Here is a 16,266-nt window from a genome sequence, read left to right as displayed (position 1 = left end):
GCTGCCAGCAGTAAAGGTGTGGAGGTCAAGTTCTTGAGCAGGCAAAAGGCTCAGAGCAGGTAGTTTGCAGGAGCCCAGAGCTGGGAGGAAGCGGGGATCAAACACCCGGCACCGTGGCTTGTAATGAAGGGGTGGAGTGAGTGAAGCACGACCGAGGCAACGCCACCGCCTGAGACTGCCTGAGCAGCAAGAGGAGGCAGTGGCAGGTGGTTCCCAAGGCATCGCAGCAGCAGCAGCACAAGGAGTAGGTGCCACGGTAGGAAGCAGGGGCTGCCCCAGAGGAAGCCAGACTGAGAGAGGTGGCCCAGAGGCAGCTCACACCCAACAGGCTGATGGGCTCTGTAGGAGTGAGCCTTTGGCCAGATCCAGCCACAGGGCTCTTTCATGCTCTCAGGTGAAATGGGGCAGGGGGAGGTGAAGCTCCCCTGGTGCGTCTGTGGGGCAGGGGGCTGTGCAGCTCCTTGTCTTCTGTGGCTCTGCAGTGTGGAGATTGCTCCAGGTCCTGCTGGTGGAGAGGCGTCAGCCTGAGAGGACAAAGGAAGGTGTGAGGTCTGTTGAGAGATGAGGGAAAAGGAGATGTCTGGTTGGACAACCAGTGATGGAGAGGACCTGAGAGGATGGAAGGGCCCCAAGAAGGGCCCCAAGAAGGGCCCCAAGAAGGTCCCCAGCAGATAGAGAAGGGAGGAGCTCAGCACCCCTTGGGGCACCCAGTGGGGTGGGGGAAGGTATGACCCCAGGTTGGCCATGGCCATGTCACCCGTTAGACAAGCCTTGCTGAGAGGTGACGTAGCCACATCTTCCCTCCAGAAGATGACTGGTGCTCTTGTCTCACATCTTCCTAACTGAGTCTTTTTGAATTCCAAGCCTGGAAGACATTCTTGATGCAAAGCAACCAAGGGCCCCTGGAGACCTTCAGAGAAGATCAATACTCCACTGGAAAAAGGTACTTCACTTTCCTCAGCCAAAACACAATTTCTAGAAACCTCAGTAAAGCTCATCTGAGGAGAAGGAAAGGCTCCTCCACTGTCTGAGGTACCACCTCAAGCCCAGGAGAAACAAAAATGGGGAGGGGAGAACATCGATGCCAATGAGGCATTGTGCAAGAGGCCCAAGGGAGCCAGCGGTGGGTTTCTGCAAGAGTCCCTGGGGATGGTCAGCCCCTTCTCAGCCATGGAACTCGGTGGCTTTGGGTCTCTCTCTGGTTAAGCAAGGCTACTGCCAACGCAGCCTAGCAGCCCCTCCTTCCCTCCCTCTCAGCTGAAGCTGCCTCAAGAGGCTCTTGGAGCAGAACTGTAGATTGGCGAGAGACCCAAAGGGTCGTCTAGTCCAACCCCCTGCAATGCTGGAAGCACAGTTACCTTGTGAGGAGCAAATGGGGCCATGCCAGCTTCCTGGGGGAAGGGCAGGAGGCCAAAGGGATGTCCGCACACAGGCAGGAACCCCATTGGGAAATGGGAGGTGGCTGGGCTTGTGCAATGAAGGAGACGCAGGGCTCTGCCTAATGGAAGGGTGTGGGGAGAGAGGCTCTCTCTTCCTCCTGCAGTTTCTCTCCCTTCCCACCTGTTTCCTCGCCTCTGGGGGTGACTCCTCACCTTGGAATTCCATGTAGGAAGTCCTGCATGTCATCCCTGCGCAAGCAAGTGAATGCACTTCCTCTGAGTAAACACGGATGCCTTCTCCTCCCACTGGAGAGGAAAATTGCCCTTGCGCTGCCACCGATTACAGGAACTGGCTAATTGCACCCGGGTAGTTTTTAGGGATCAGCGGAAACATCCTCACATCACACCTGGCTCAGCGGACAGCAGGAGAGCGGCGAGGAATGTGCAGCAGGAGCTCCTGGCCGTGCTGAAGAAGACAAGACTCAAGGATGGGAGGTGAGTTTGGGATGGTGGCACCTGCCCCGGCCAGCCCTGCTCTCTGCTCTCTGCCCTGCAGCCTCCATGCTGTGGTCCTTGCGAGGGAAGGAGGAGCTTTCTCTTTGGTGGCCTTTGGCTTGTTGCTCTGCTGAGACTGGAGTCCTCAGAAGAAGACAAGGCAACTGGGCATTTGCTGTCTCCCACATCCAAGGGGTCCAGCCCAAGGGAGAGATGGTGAGTTTCTGGGTGCCAGGAGAAATGGGGTGCTCCTCTTCCCCAGCAGCTTTACCCTCCGGGTGCAAGAGGGCCTTGAAGGTCCCAAGTGATGGCTCTTCCTCTCAAGGTGGCAATCTGCTCTGAGTGGACGGATGCAGCGCATTCTTGAGCATCCTGGAGTTCCCGCACCAGCCTCTTCTTCCATCTCTCCACTTCATGTATTTATGAGTAGAAAATATTAATATATTGCTCTTCATAAATAGCAGCTGAGCGGTTTGCAACAATCCTCCACCAAAAGCCCATCAGCAGGTAGCCCTTCCAAACCCCTCAGAGTCCTGCTCTGGTTGGCCTCCCACTACAACCCTCCTTGAGGCTCCTTAACCAATTAGTCATGGGGTGGTGTGTGTGTGTGTACGTGCACCTGCCGCTTTGATCTTTGTCCTGATCTGGTCTAACCCAGGTGGGAACTGCAAAACTGAGTACCCAGCACCCCCCGCCATTGGCATTACCCCTGTGAAAGAACTGGGCAGCAAGTGGCGCATGAAGACCCAACAGCCACGTATCCCCAATGTTAGGGCAGGTTCTGCCTGCCTGGCATTTAATGCCTGGAACACCTGAGAGCATTTCCTGGTCTCACCACAGTGGGAGCAACTGAGTCTTTGATCTCCTTCCCTCCCTCCCTTTAATGGTGACTCATCCTTCTCACTTCATCCTTCAGGTTCAGATTTGCCAAGTCTAGAGAGCAAAAACCCCGGAAGCAGCTGCTTCCTGCTCCATCCCCAAAGCCCCAGCTGGATTATGGGCAACTCTAGAAGGCTCTCTCTGGACTGGGGCATGGAGACTCAGTCTTGGCACTGACTTCTACCCTGTGCTGTCCTGGTGGTGCTGGAAATCCCAAGGACGCAGCAGCAGCAGCCCCCTCCAGCCCCTCGGCTGGGTGGTCAGGATGTGCCTGAGGAGGATTGCAGGGAGCTGCCTTGGAAAGGGAGTCCCTCAGCTCTGCTGAGCTCCTCTGCACTTGGGTGGCAAGGGCTGCCCGCCATCAGGGTGTTTTGTCCTTGTTGCAAATTGTGTGTCTAATGAAGGCAAGGCCTCTTCCTCTTTGATGTCCCTGTCGGGAGACATGCAGCTCCTTCCCTGGCTGGCGCCCACGCCCATGCTGCTTCCTAATCTGTGATGATTGATTGATGTTATACATCCCGCCCCCCTTCATCACTTTCACACACAATCTTGACTTTTCATTTGATGCTGCCCTCTCCCCTTTTCCTTTTCTGTTGCAGTTTTCATATTTTGTGACATTGATTTAATTGGATATTGTAAGGTGGGTTGAAGAAACTTACCTGGAGAATGGGATGTAGGTGTGTTACTAAATAAAATGACGATAGCTGCTCTGGTCAGCATGGATATTGCACCCTGTCGCGGCCACCCAAGAAGCAGAGTCTGCTTAGGAGAAGGCTTGGAGACGTGAAGGTGGACGAGCAGCAGCTGCGTCTGGCTGGGTGGGGGAGAGCAGAGTCAGGCCAGGCTCCACTGGCCCAGGCAGGCCCCTTCCAGACTCACCTTTTGCTGTTCCACAGATCTGACACCAACACAGCTGAGCTGGCAAATCCCGGCCAATGGCCCGGCCCACCACACCAGCCGCTTTGCCTGCTCGGAGCTGGCTGTACGCCGGGGGCAGGGCTTCTTGCTGACCGTCTACTTCAATAGACCCCTTCAGTCCGGGGACAACTTTGCTTTCGTTGTAGAGACAGGTAAGGCCGCCCCCACCACTGTTTCCCCCCATCCTCCTCCATGGCCAGCTGGCATCACTCGCATGGGACCTCTTGGCCTGATCTCTGGCTGCAGGACAAAAAGGCGCCTCCGGGATGGCACCTCTGCTCCCCTTCGGTCCTTGCGCACCTTTGGCCTCTGCACATGGAAGCGGCAGATCTCCTGGGCCTCTTGCCTGCCAAGACCTTTTTGACCGCGGGGTTTCTCTTTCCCACCATCCTACCCCTGCATGCAAACATCTCTCTCCCACAAGAAGCTTGTCCATCTTTAAGGTGCTGCCAAAGACCCCTGGCTTGCCCTGTGTAATGTTATGCCCTCCACAGCGTTCTCTCTGGTGGGAAGCCAAGATGGCACCACCACCACAGGAGCTGTTCTGTGGCGCGGAAGAGACCGGGTCCAGTGCGGGCGCACACACGCACCAACACTCCTGTCCCAGGAGGTCTGTGCAGTGCCTGCGTCCAGAGGTTGGAATCAGGTTGGCCAGCTGGCTAGATCTTCATGCTGACCAAACCCTTCAGGGAGAACGTTGCCGCTTGGGTAGCCTCTCACAGGTATGAGTCACCTCCATTGACAGCTTTGCCTTTGCCTCTGTTCCCTCTGGCAGGGAGAGCCCCTTCGGAGTCCCAGCACACCCGGGCCGTCTTCCCCGTCTCCAGCGCCCTGACTGGAGGGTCCTGGAGTGCCATGCTCAGCTCCATCAATGGCAACTGCGCCAACTTCACCCTGGCCAGCCCCCCCACCGCTGCCATCGGCCGCTACAAGCTGAGCCTGCAGATGATGTGTGGCAACCAGGCCTATGCCCGCTTCCTGGGGCAGTTTGTCCTGCTCTTTAACCCTTGGTGCCAAGGTAAGATGCTCCTCCTGCCTGCCTGCGCAGGCCCTGCTGCCGCCCTTGGGATGGGCCTCTGCCCCACAGGGGTGTTTCTGCTGAGGGTTGACAGGCAGACACTGCAGTTGGTGCCACGTGACTCCCTTCCGCACCACAGCTCTGCGGTTTAGGACTCGTCCCTTAGGACAGCTTCCCAAGCGAGCAGGCAGGGAATCATAGACTCAGAGAATTGTAGGGGGCTTTGGGCTTATTTGTAGCTCAAAGCAGAAGCCGTGCACAGACCTCCTCCCCACCCCAGATGTTGGCATCTGGGCAATGAGATGCCTGACCCAGAAGCCCGACTGGGGCACAGCAATGCTCTACTGACCGGCTGGTGATGCTGCAAGAGTTTGTAATGGTGGTCCTGGAGACAGAGTCCCCCCCCCCCACAGCACATGGGGCCAAGTGTGCTTCACAACAGCAGCAGAAGGAGGAGAAGGAGGCCTCCCCTCTCCCTCCCTCCCTCCCTCCCTCCCTCCCTGCCTCCCAGGGACTCTCCTCCTGTTCTTCTGGTTGCATCACCCAGGGCCTCTGGGCTGCTCATCCATCATCCAGCTGGGCGGTGGAAACTCAGCACTCAGGACTAGCTAAAAATGGGAACGTGGCTGAAAGAAGAAGGGCAAGATCCAGCACAGCTGGGCAGGAGGCCAGATCCCTCTTTGCCCAGAAGAACGTTGGCCCAGTGAGCCTCCCAGAGGCACCTGCAGATCTGACTGCTGCTGCGTCCGACCGAGTCCTGACTTGCCCCTTCTATGTGTCAGCAGAGCAAGCAGCAGCCAGAGCCCTTTGCTACAGCAGCAGCTGCACAGGGGAGCCCCCCATTTCCATGGGCCCCTTTCAATGCCCCCCCACCAAGCAGCGGATCTAGACTAGTGGTTGCACTACCCCACCCCCAAAGGATAGGGAAGGGGGTAACATGGTCCCACTGGCTTTGCAAGGCCTAGCTGACAGCCCTCCCCTCCTAGGACAGATGCTGGGGGGGGTTGCCTCGAGCCAGGCCAAATCCCTGGCCTTGGAGGGCCCTGGAACTTGCCCACGCCAGGCTGGGAGACCCCAGAGGATGCCCGGTTTTTCTTGGAAGGGAGCCAAGGGCTAGGAAATCGCTTGCTGCAAAACGGCCGGCTTGGGAAGCTCCATGGCAGCTCCTTCTTTTGGCCCAAGGAGGCAGGAGCAATGATGGGGCTCAGCAAAAAAGCTCCTTGTGGGGCAGGGACATGGCAGGGAGGGGGCTCCCCTCTCACTGCCCAAGCAGAGCAGAGCAGGATGTGACCCTTTGCCCAGGCTCCTTTGCACTGCTCAGCTGGAAAGCTCTCCCTCTCAGTTGTCAAGACGAGTGTCCCCATCCCCTGGGGCAGGGTCTCTGACCTTCAGGGTCGCAGCCATGGTCTGCAGTGTCTATGCAAGAACCACAAAATAATAAAACTGTATTGTTGGAACAGACCGCAAGGGTCTACTAGTCCAACCCTCTGCAGTGCAGGAGCACAGTCAGAGCATCTGACTACCACCTTCCCAAGGAGTCTGTTCCACTCTTGAATAGCTCTTACCCCCAGAAAGTTCTTCTTAATGTTTTTTCTGGAATCTCCTCTCTTGCAATCCAGCTCTTTCATAAATTTACATTTGCAAGGATGTTCTATTCAGCAAAATAATTATTTTCCAAGCAACTGTTGCCCAGCACACACCAGAGGGAAACTGATTTATATGATCAAGTTCTAATTTTAGAGCAAAGCTGGAGGCCCCCAAAGACATTTGAGGGGGGCATTTACCCCTTGCCACTTGGTTGTTCAAAGTCCAATCCAGCTTTGCTTGAAGCACCCACTGCCAACCTCTTGCCTCCGCCCAACAGGAGACCTTGTCTACATGGCAGATGAAAGCGAGAGGCAAGAATACGTTCTGAACGAAAATGGGATCATCTTCGTGGGAAACGCCAACTATATCGAAGCGCGAGGATGGTACTACGGGCAGGTCAGTGTTAAGGTCTTGCTCCTGGCCTTCAAAGCACCAGCTCTGCTGCTGGCCCTATATCTCTGGGCTATGGGGCTGTGGCCCTATATCTCTGGGATTGGGGCTCCACCGCCCCTGCCAGGGGGACAGCAGCAGTGCCCTTGTAGCCTTAAGATGGAGAGGTGGCCAGGAGAGGAAGTGATGGTAAGGGAGGAGAGGCAGCATTTTCCTCTGCCTGGATCCTCAGAGCGATGGAAACATTCATGGGAGGATAAGCAGGGCAAGTAGTCCTGGGAAATGGGGTCATGGGGAGGTTGAGGAGAGCAGCTTCCTAGGCCATTGCTGTATGGCTGCACAGTCACCGTCGAGTGGGATGGGCCTTAATAGGTAGGAGAAGATATATTAATTGTAATTTATCCATCTAGGCACCCATGTGTGTGGGTTGAACAGGGTTTCAAAATATTCTTCTTCTTTGGCAGTAGCCAAGTAAGATTGTCTTCCATGAACACGGTCTTAACAGTGTGTCCGTAGGTGACTGTGGAGGCCAATTCTGGACCCACACCTCCTTCCACAGTGGGGACGTAGGTTTCTGGGTGGGAGTTGATCATGGTGATGGTTTGCCAAGCGTGCCTTCTTCTTAGCATGTTTCTCCCTTGTGTCCTGAGTTCGAGTGTCTTCAAAGCCCAGGACACCTTTGGTCAAGGCTGTTCTCCAACTGGAGCCCTCGCAGGCCAGTGTTTCCCAGTTGTCAGTGTTTATACTACATTTTTTAAAGATTTGCAGTGAGACAGTCTTTAAACCTCTTTTGTTGACCACCAACATTACGCTTTCCATTTTTAAGCAAAATCACCCCATGCGTGGCAGAAAATTTAAAAACATAGGAATTATAATAAATCAAATCAATTAGGCTGTAGAACCTTGCTTTGAGCAAGTCCAGCTATGAAGTAAGCTGGCTCCCCTTTCTTACCCTGCTTAATAAAGAACCAGGCAACAGCTTGGAAGGTAAGCTTAATAATAAGATTCACTTACTTTAGACAGGCATTGGTTCACAGCAACAGTAAAGACTATGCAACAGTAAAGACTATGCAAGCAAGTCACTTCTATTTACTTTTCTGAGCTGGAGCAAGGGAGGCAGGTCTGCACCCATTGCTGGTCAAAGAAAGAGAGAGAGAGGAGCAGGAAGTACTATATGCTCCTTCTTCTCTGGGAGAGGAGGGGAAATGACATCACACAAAGCCCTCTCTACCAATTGCATTTCTATGGTCTTGGTCCTTAGCTGCCAGCAATAGAGCTCTGTAGTCTTAGCCCCTTCTCCCGCTAGCTAGCAGGAACCTGCACTTTTTAGGTTGGGCTGCCAATTTCACACATGCTGAAGGCTGTCCACATGTTCTGTGACTGTGTGTGTAGCCCAAACTAGAGAGTGCATTGCATGATGGAAGGGAATGGTTCCTGCCACCACCAGGAGCAGAACAAGACAAGACTCTCTTGGGGTCAGCATTCTCGGGTATTCCCTCCCAGTGTCAGGGGCTGAAGGTAGAAAAGAGGGAGGCAGCCACTGAGCCCAGCTCCATCTGTGCCCCATGGCATGGAGATGGTTCTGCTCAGAGGATGCTGGGCTGAGGCCTGAGGTTATCTGTATCACAGAGAATGAGCAGAGGAGCGGCAGAGCTGGCTGCGGAGCGCTGGGGGTCCCCACTTGCCCTGGAACCAGTTGGTACTTCTGCATCTTCATGTGCATAAGAAGACCCTCTGGTTCTAACTTGCCCCGGTCTGAGGGCCCAACTGGAGTGCACCTTGGCTGGGTGCTGATCGGACCCTGGGTGACTGCGCGTATTTGTCTCTGTGTGGATGCTCCTCTGCTTCCTGGCGCTTTAGAGGACCTTCCCTTCTGCCTTGCAGTTCCAAGATAACATGCTCAACCTGGCCCTGATGCTGCTGGACCTGAGCCTCTACCATCGCCAGGACCCAGGTGGGGACACGTCGCGCAGGAGCGACCCTCGCTACGTGGGCCGAGTGATCAGCTCCATGGTAAGCGCAAGCCCTCTGCCACTTGATCCCAGGGGGGTGGGATCCTTCAGGGAGCCTGAAAGCCCTCCCCAGCTCCCAGGCCCCCCTCACCCGCCTGCTCCTCCCCTTCCGCCTCCCTGGCGCTTTAGGTCAACGGGAACGACAACGACAACGGGGTGCTGGAGGGCAAGTGGAGCGAGGAGTTTGCCCACCACGAGAACCCCTCTCGGTGGGACGGCAGCGTGGCCATCCTCAGAAAGTGGGCGCAGGACAACTTCCGGCCGGTCCAGTACGGCCAGTGCTGGGTCTTCGCCGGGGTGGGCGGCACAGGTAGGCTTCTGGTGGCAAATGGGGTCCGGGGCGCCCAGCAGAGCCCAGACCCACCGGCCCCTCTCCCCTCTCTTTCGCAGTCCTGAGGTGCCTGGGCATCCCGACCCGTTTGGTCACCAACTTCAACTCCGCCCACGACGCGGACACCAACTTCAGCATCGACAAATACTACGACCCCTCTGGGAAGAGCATCAAGAGGGGCCAAGACTCCGTTTGGTAAACGCGCCTCTGGTGGGCGGGGAGGAGGGGGGCCCTTCGGATGCTCGATCCCAGGATTCCCTTCATAGAATCACAGAACTGTAGAGCGAGAGGGGACCCTGAGGGTCATCTGTTCCAACCCTCCGCAATGCAGGAATCTCAACTAAAGCGCCCCCCCCCGGGGGGCCAGTCTTGCCAGGCCCTGGAGACAGACAACGGATATCTGGGGTTTCTCTCCATTTCTCACATTTCCAATCTTAAACTCAATTCTCCACCACCTTCATGGGAAGTTTTAAAGGAGGGGTTGGGTAGCCACCTGTCAGAGATGCTTTAGCTGAGATTCTTGCATTGCTGGGGAGTGGGTTGGTCTAGATGACCCTTACGATCCCTTCCAACTCTACACTTCTATGAGTCTATTCATGCCTGTGTTTGGCTCTGGGGATCAGCCCCCTACAGGCAATGGAACTGTCAGAGGAATGCCAGATCTTGGGCCAGGATTCTGGCAAAGCCCAACGTGGCCCTCCTCAGCCTGGGCTCCCGTCCGGGGGGCGGGGACTGTTCTGGCCCAGGGGCCATTTCTCCCTCCCCAGCTCTTCGGGGAAGAGGAGTCACTTTCCCAGGAGAGCTGGAAGGTGGAGGGAGCCAAGGCAAACAGCTGCCCCTTGGGTAATGCTGCTCACCGTCCTGTTTGCAGAGGCAGTTATGACTCAGGGAGCACCTCTTCGCTCATCCAGTCCAAGATCAACAAGGGCAGAGCCCAGGTCACTCGGCTTGGCTAGGCAGCCCATTATCATGCCAGGAGCAGCCATTGGTTTCATTCATCCCCATGTCTTTGCCCTGCTTCTTTGTCTATTTGGGGGACCCTTATGATAGCTAAATATGTCTCCATTATAAAGCAATATTAAAACATGGGAGGGGGAATAAACATCATGTTTACCAATAATCACCAACCAGCCAGGAAATATTCCCCCTAAAGGTCCCAGAGGAGCCATTGCTGACCAGTTTGAGCGGATTTGGCCAGAAGCCCCCGGACAGGACCTCCCTGCCTGCCTTTCTGCCTCTGAGCTCTGGGGAGCGTCGTCTTTGAGGAGCAAACTCCCAGGGGCCAAGATCCCTTCAGCCACCCTAGAACATATGGCATTGTCATTCAAATGGTGTCCACGAACCGCCTCATGTGATAATGTGGGGAAGGGCTTACTTGCCCCCCCCATATTTTATTCAAGTTGGCATCCCTGCCACCTCCCCCCTTGTGAGCTCAGCCCATTGGCTTGCCATCTGTGCATGAGGTTCGTGGGGAGAGCCCTGGCTCTGCCTCCTGCCGCCCCCTCTTCAGGCGAGCCTCCAGCGCCTTCAGGGGAAGGGACACAGCTCAGCAGGGCCAAAGCATCTGCCCCACATGCAGCAGGTGCCCAGTTCAATCCCCAGCACCTCCAGGGCGGGCAGGAGAACCTGGCCTGAAACCCGGGAGAGCTGCTGCCAGGAAGTGTGGACAGTGCTGAGCTAGATGAGCCAGTGGCCTGACTCTGTATGAGGCAGCTTCCTATCTTCTCCTCTGTTCCTTCCCCCTTCAGGGATTACCATGTCTGGAATGAATGCTGGTTCACTCGGAGGGATCTGGGGAATGCCTACTGCGGGTGGCAGGTGGTAGACGGAACCCCCCAGGAGAAAAGCCAAGGTAAGGCCCTCTCCTGCCCCCACCCCACCCTGGTCGCCTTCCAGAGCAGCTGCTGCATCCCGCTTTCCTTCCAGGGATCTACCAATGTGGACCAGCCTCTGTCCTGGCTGTCAAGCAAGGAGACGTGCGGCTGAACTACGACACGGGATTCGTCTTCTCCGAGGTGAATGCCGATATCAACCGATGGGTCCTCTATCCCGACGGGAGGCAAGTCAGGGTCTATTGCGACACGACGTCCATCGGCAGCCACATCAGCACCAAAGCCGTGGGCAGCAACTATCGGGTGGACATCACCAACAACTACAAGTACCCAGAAGGTGAGTCCCCTTCCCTCCTGGACCAGCCCCTTCCGGCTGGCTTCCCCCCTTTCCCCATTTCTGATCTCAGGGGACACACTAGGCGGGGAGAGGCAGAAGCCACCACCGGCCAGGCCAGCAAAGAGGCCACCAAATTAGCATACAGGTGGTCTCTCCAAACTGGGTGGCAGAATGGCAGGTTCAACAGAGTATCAATAAGGGCAAATCAATGCAGGGTGGGACAACTTGTCATCAGCTGTGACCCCCCAGGATGCAAACTTTGCCATTGTACTAGAAAGCAAGACCAAAAGATGATCAACTAGGAAAGGGAGTAAAAGGACAACCACCAAAATCACAATGCCAGTGTTTAAACTCCATTGCAGAATCGCAAATTTGGAAGGGACCTTGAAGGACATCTAGTCTGTCCACACACCCACACACCCCCGCTCCATATGGGAATGAGTGATACAATAAGAACTTAAAACTACCTTGCTGAAGCAGCCCTCCAAAAGGGGGGCACCTAGTCCAAATAGCCAAACAGATGCCCCATGGGAAACCCCCAAGCAGGACCTGAGCACAAGAGCCCTGTCCTCTCCCCTCCTGGGGTTCCCAGCAGCTGGTATTCAGAAGGCCAATCAGGGCCAGTAGGACCACCTTTGTGGAGGGGCTGGATCCTGCCAGTCTGAAGGAGGCCCCAGTTCTTGACCGTGGAGCAAAAGACAAGCAGGAGATGCACAGCAGGTGTGTAAAATTATGAATAGCTGCCAGCAGAGAGAACAGAGGGGAGTCTGTCTGCCTCGTGCCAGCCCACCGCCCTCCCCCAGCAATCCCTTTCCCTTCTAGAACAGAGCAAAGAGAGTCCGTTCTCAGAGGCAGCAATCATAGCAGAGGTGGCGAAACTCCCAGGGAGGAGGGGGTCTGTCAGTGGCCATGACGAGGAGGCGCAAAATGGAGGCAGAATGAGGGGCTGGGAGAGCCCACAGAGGCACCTGCACCCTTGGCCGCTCCCCCCCCCGCCAGAATGCCAGGGAGTGCTTGGGACACCCGCTGGCAGAGGCTCTTCCCCCGTCCCACATGGAAACCTTCCTGCCTGTGCTCTGCCTGCCTTCCCTCAGGATTTCTGGCTGGAAGCAGCATTTGGGAAGGAAGGAAGCACATGCTGTGTGCGCAGAAGGTGCTGCTGCTGGTCCTTGGCACTGGAGAGAACAGCTGGGGGTCCTGAGGCGCCCCCCACGCCCCTCCCCGAGGCCCCCTGTGGGTGCCAGCAGAGTCAACCGCCCTGTGCTGGGCTTTAACTCTGCAGAAGGCAACTTCTGGGGCTCTGCGTCTGACTCCGTGCGGCCCTCTCTGCATTCACAGCACCCCATACGTCCTCAGGCACACCCGCCCTCCCTGCCGCGGTGCAGCTGCTGCCTGGACTCTGGAATGCGCTCCGTGCACATTCTCTTGGGATGAGGAGCCCCAGCCCTTGGCTCCTGGCCCAGCTCCACGTGCTGGAAACCTGCCAGCGCTCCTTGGGCTTCTGCCAGATGATCACTCCCACCCTCACCTGTGTCCGCTGGACATCCTAAAGCAGCCCATGTGGGAGCTCTGGAAGGTGCTCTGTTCTGAGTTAGACCACTAGTCCATCTGAAGAGCATCAGAAGAGGGGCCACCTAGATACTCTCACAATAGGATGAACAAGCTTTTTAATTTTTGGCCAGTCAATTGGTCAACTGCTTTCAACTGCTCAAAGGGCCAGTGCTATTTGTCTCCCACTCGCCCGCCCAGCTAGACTAGGGAGGCTGTGTGCAGCAGGAAGCACCAGCCGAGTCAGGTCATTTCCCGCAACGCCATTCCTGCAGGTGTTCCTTCCATGTGCGCTGGCAGAAAAGGGGCACAGCAGGTGGGCAGTGTGTCAGACTAGACCTAAAGCTCTGGAGGTGAGCTGGAGGCCTGCATTTTGGCAGGGGGGCTTGGAACTGGGGGCTGACCACTCCCTTCCTTTCCTTGCAGGCTCTGCCGAGGAGAGAAACATCTACCGCAAGGCCTGCTCCCAGATGTATGGGTCCACGCCCAGCGAGAGCCGCATGAGCACCACCGACGACGCCTCCGCCTCCGAACTCATCACGCACCCCGGGCTCTTTGGGAAGTTCAAGCTGGCCCAGCCGCCCATCCTTGGCAAGGACATCAACCTCATCCTCACCCTGGCCAACTTGGCCCCGGAGCCCAAGACCATAACCGTCAACCTGAGCGTCTCGAGTGTCCTGTACACCCGGACGGCCATCAGAGAGATCCTGAAGGAAGTGATGACTGTCAGCCTTGGCAACAAGGAAGGTAAGTGGCCTCCCCTGCTCCGTGTCTCAAAGCCCATCCAGGCAGGGAGGGAGAACAGGGGTTGTCTGCTGGGTGGATCTACACAGCTTCTGCTGCCATCCAGGAGTGGAACTGACTGGGCTGCCCTTTGCGGGCACAGGGGCCCCCACCCGCTCCACCTTCTGGCACCCCCACCCCACTCTGCAATGGCCCCCTGGGGCTTCCAGACACAAGGCTCTTGCAAGGCTCCCCCTCGCTCAGGCTCCCACGAGAGGCAGCTGCGGAGAAATGCAGCCCAGCAGTAGAAATGCTGTGCAGGGCTCATCATGAGACCAGGGCCAAGAGCAGGTCTCCGGGCAGGAGCACCCACAGCCCCACTGTCAAAGCCAGAGCCCCCTGGACCAGGTGGGGGGGGTCCTCTGAGGCCCAGGCCTCCAAGCATCACCGTCAGGGAGCCAGCAAAGAAGGAAGCCCAGCTCAGGTGAGTCTGTACCTGCCCTTGGGGTCTGGAGTGGAGCAGGGAAGGGAAGCCAGCACAGGAAGGCAATGGCAGGGGCCAACTGGAGCAGCATGTCTGGAGGGAGCCCCAGCGCATGGGCCATCCCCCCCCCCCCAGCCGAGGAGGGCCAAGGCAGGCTGCTCTCACTTGGCAAGCTGGAGAGCTAAATTGGAGGCCCAGGATTTGTTTGTTTGCTTGTCTTGTCCATTTAAAAGCATTTATAAATCACTTGATGTTTCAAAATATCTAAGCGGTCTGCAGTTTTTTTAAATAAAAAAAAAACTAAGCAGTATCGTTAAATCAAAAATACAGTCTGAACTCTATAAAGCATAGAAGATCTTAGAAAGACAAACGAGATAGGGATTTGAGGTGTTTGGAGCCATAAACAAGGGTCTCGCTTTGTGGGTCAGGCAAAGAGGTCAGTCTTCAGCCGGCTGAGGGAGGTCTGCATCTTCTTTTATGCTCTAAGCTCTGGCCTTCCAGCCAAGGGGGTCCTGGCTGGGAATGTTCTGCCCTTTGGGGTCTCCCAAGGGAGAAGGAGGAGGAGGAGGAGGAGGGATGTCCTCCAAGCTGCTTCCCTCTGGAAGCTGCACCTTCCGCTGCAGAGGCGGCCCTGGAAAAGGGGCGGGAAGAGTTGTGGTCATCGCTGGGCTGAATCCATGGAGCAGGACCTCCCCTCTTGCAAGGAACAAGTTCAGGGGGCGGGAGGCCGGGTGGTGGTGGGTTGCCTCTGAGGAAAGGATCCTGACTCCCCCCACCCCTCTGCCTTTCAGAGAAGCACCTCCCACTGCGGATCACGTACGGCCACTATGGGGCATCCCTGACGGACGACAAGAAGCTCTTGGTCACGGCCTTATGTGACGTTGTGGACGGCGTGAAGCTGCTGGTGGAGAAGGCCATCACCCTGGAGACCCAGAACGTCTCCATCACGGTAAGGAGCCCCTCTGCACTCAAGGGCTGCAGCCAAGAAGGAACGCCCCACTCCCTGTTGGTCCCCCGTCCTGGAGCCGCAGCCCCCCACCCACAAATGATTTTATTTTTTTTATATATTTTTTTACTTTTTTATTTTCAATGTAGAATCATAACAAAAATTACAGACATTAAGTCCAAAATAGTACTATACAAACAAAAAAGAACGAAACATAAAAAAAAGAACGGGGCTGTTGGGTTCCCCCTGCAACTGGATCATGGGGGGGGGAGAGCCCAACCCTTTGCTCCTGCTGAGATCCTGATCCAATTTGGAATGTGGCTGTGAGTATCCTGTTTGCAACGATTCCAAGGCCTAAATAGGTACAACGTTTGACCGTATTTGAAAGAAGGGGGGGCTCTGGAGAGGTGGTGGCTGTGCCTGAGGAGGGGGTCCTGGCTCAGCAAGCCCCCTGGGTCTGTGGCTCTGCTCGGAATGAGGGAGCCCTGCACCTGCCAGGATAAGTGCTGGTGCAGAGTGCCTTCCCAGAGACTGAGCAGCTCCTCTCCTTGGCTGCAGGCCCCTCCAAGCGTTGTAGCCAACAAACCGGCCACCGTGGAGATCTTCTACGCCAACCCTCTCCCAGAGCCAGTGGACAACTGTGTGCTGCTGGTGACACTGATGGGCCAAGCTGTCAAGATCAAGTAAGTTTGGCGGGGGAGGAGCAACCAGCAAGTGGGAGGAGCTTGGCTGGCCCACTCTCCTGCCTGGCAAGGGGAAGGCGAGGAGACGTCCCACCCAAGCTACTCCTCTGAGAAGCCAAGCCAGCTGCAGGTGGAGCCAGTTCAGCCGTGGCCCTGTGGAGGACGTAACCCCTGCAGGCCTCTGGCTGGTCACTCCAGGGCTGCGTCCTTGCATGTGTGTGTGACTCTCTCTCTCTCCCTTCAGTGTGGCAGCGCTGGCACCTGGAGAGAAGTCCAAAATCTTCTTCGAGTTCACCCCACGCAGCGCGGGGGCCATGCAGCTCCACGTCGACTTCTCCTGCAACAAGTTCCAGCACATCAAGGGCTTTGTGCTCATGAACGTGGCCCCGGCCGGGTCCATGTGATCCGGGGCAAGGGCTGTGGTGGTGAAAGGGTGTGTGTGTGACTGTCCTGTTCCTGCACGATGATTAAAAGCTTTTTCCCCAGGCAGAAAAGTGGCAGCATTTCTTCTAGGGGGCTGTGGATGGCTAATGCACATCTCATGGGTGGGGCGGGGACCGTCTCCTGCTCCTTCAGTCATCAAATTATAGAGTTGGAAGGGGCCTCAAGGGTCATCCAGTCCAAGCCCCCGCAATGCCAGAATCTCCACTAAAGCATCCCTGACAGATGGCCAGCCAACCTCTGCTTAGCAGCCTCCAAGGCAG

The 16,266-nt window shown here is 56.3% G+C and overlaps 1 protein-coding gene across 1 annotated transcript; it reads left to right on the top strand.

Moving 5' to 3' along the window:
- Positions 1-1,755: 1,755 nt before the first annotated feature.
- Positions 1,756-16,056, top strand: LOC128416747 (protein-glutamine gamma-glutamyltransferase E-like). Its single transcript, XM_053394832.1, has 13 exons — positions 1,756-1,874; positions 3,650-3,823; positions 4,447-4,689; positions 6,554-6,672; positions 8,551-8,679; positions 8,808-8,988; positions 9,069-9,204; positions 10,758-10,861; positions 10,936-11,178; positions 13,153-13,473; positions 14,725-14,882; positions 15,438-15,562; positions 15,807-16,056. Exons 1-13 carry the CDS (start codon positions 1,868-1,870, stop codon positions 15,964-15,966), a joined length of 2,100 nt encoding a protein of 699 aa, XP_053250807.1. The 5' UTR covers positions 1,756-1,867; the 3' UTR covers positions 15,967-16,056.
- The last annotated feature ends 210 nt before the right edge of the window (positions 16,057-16,266 follow it).

This window comes from Podarcis raffonei, chromosome 6 (assembly GCF_027172205.1).
Source record: "Podarcis raffonei isolate rPodRaf1 chromosome 6, rPodRaf1.pri, whole genome shotgun sequence".
Lineage (NCBI taxonomy): Eukaryota > Metazoa > Chordata > Lepidosauria > Squamata > Lacertidae > Podarcis > Podarcis raffonei.
This window is presented reverse-complemented; position numbering and strand designations above follow the sequence as displayed.

Bases quoted from the DNA above. Each gene is read 5' to 3' on its own strand.
- LOC128416747 (XM_053394832.1), top strand. The intron at 9,205-10,757 runs GTAAACGCGCCT...TTCCCCCTTCAG, and splicing joins AGGGGCCAAGACTCCGTTTG to GGATTACCATGTCTGGAATG. The intron at 15,563-15,806 runs GTAAGTTTGGCG...CTCTCCCTTCAG, and splicing joins GGCCAAGCTGTCAAGATCAA to TGTGGCAGCGCTGGCACCTG.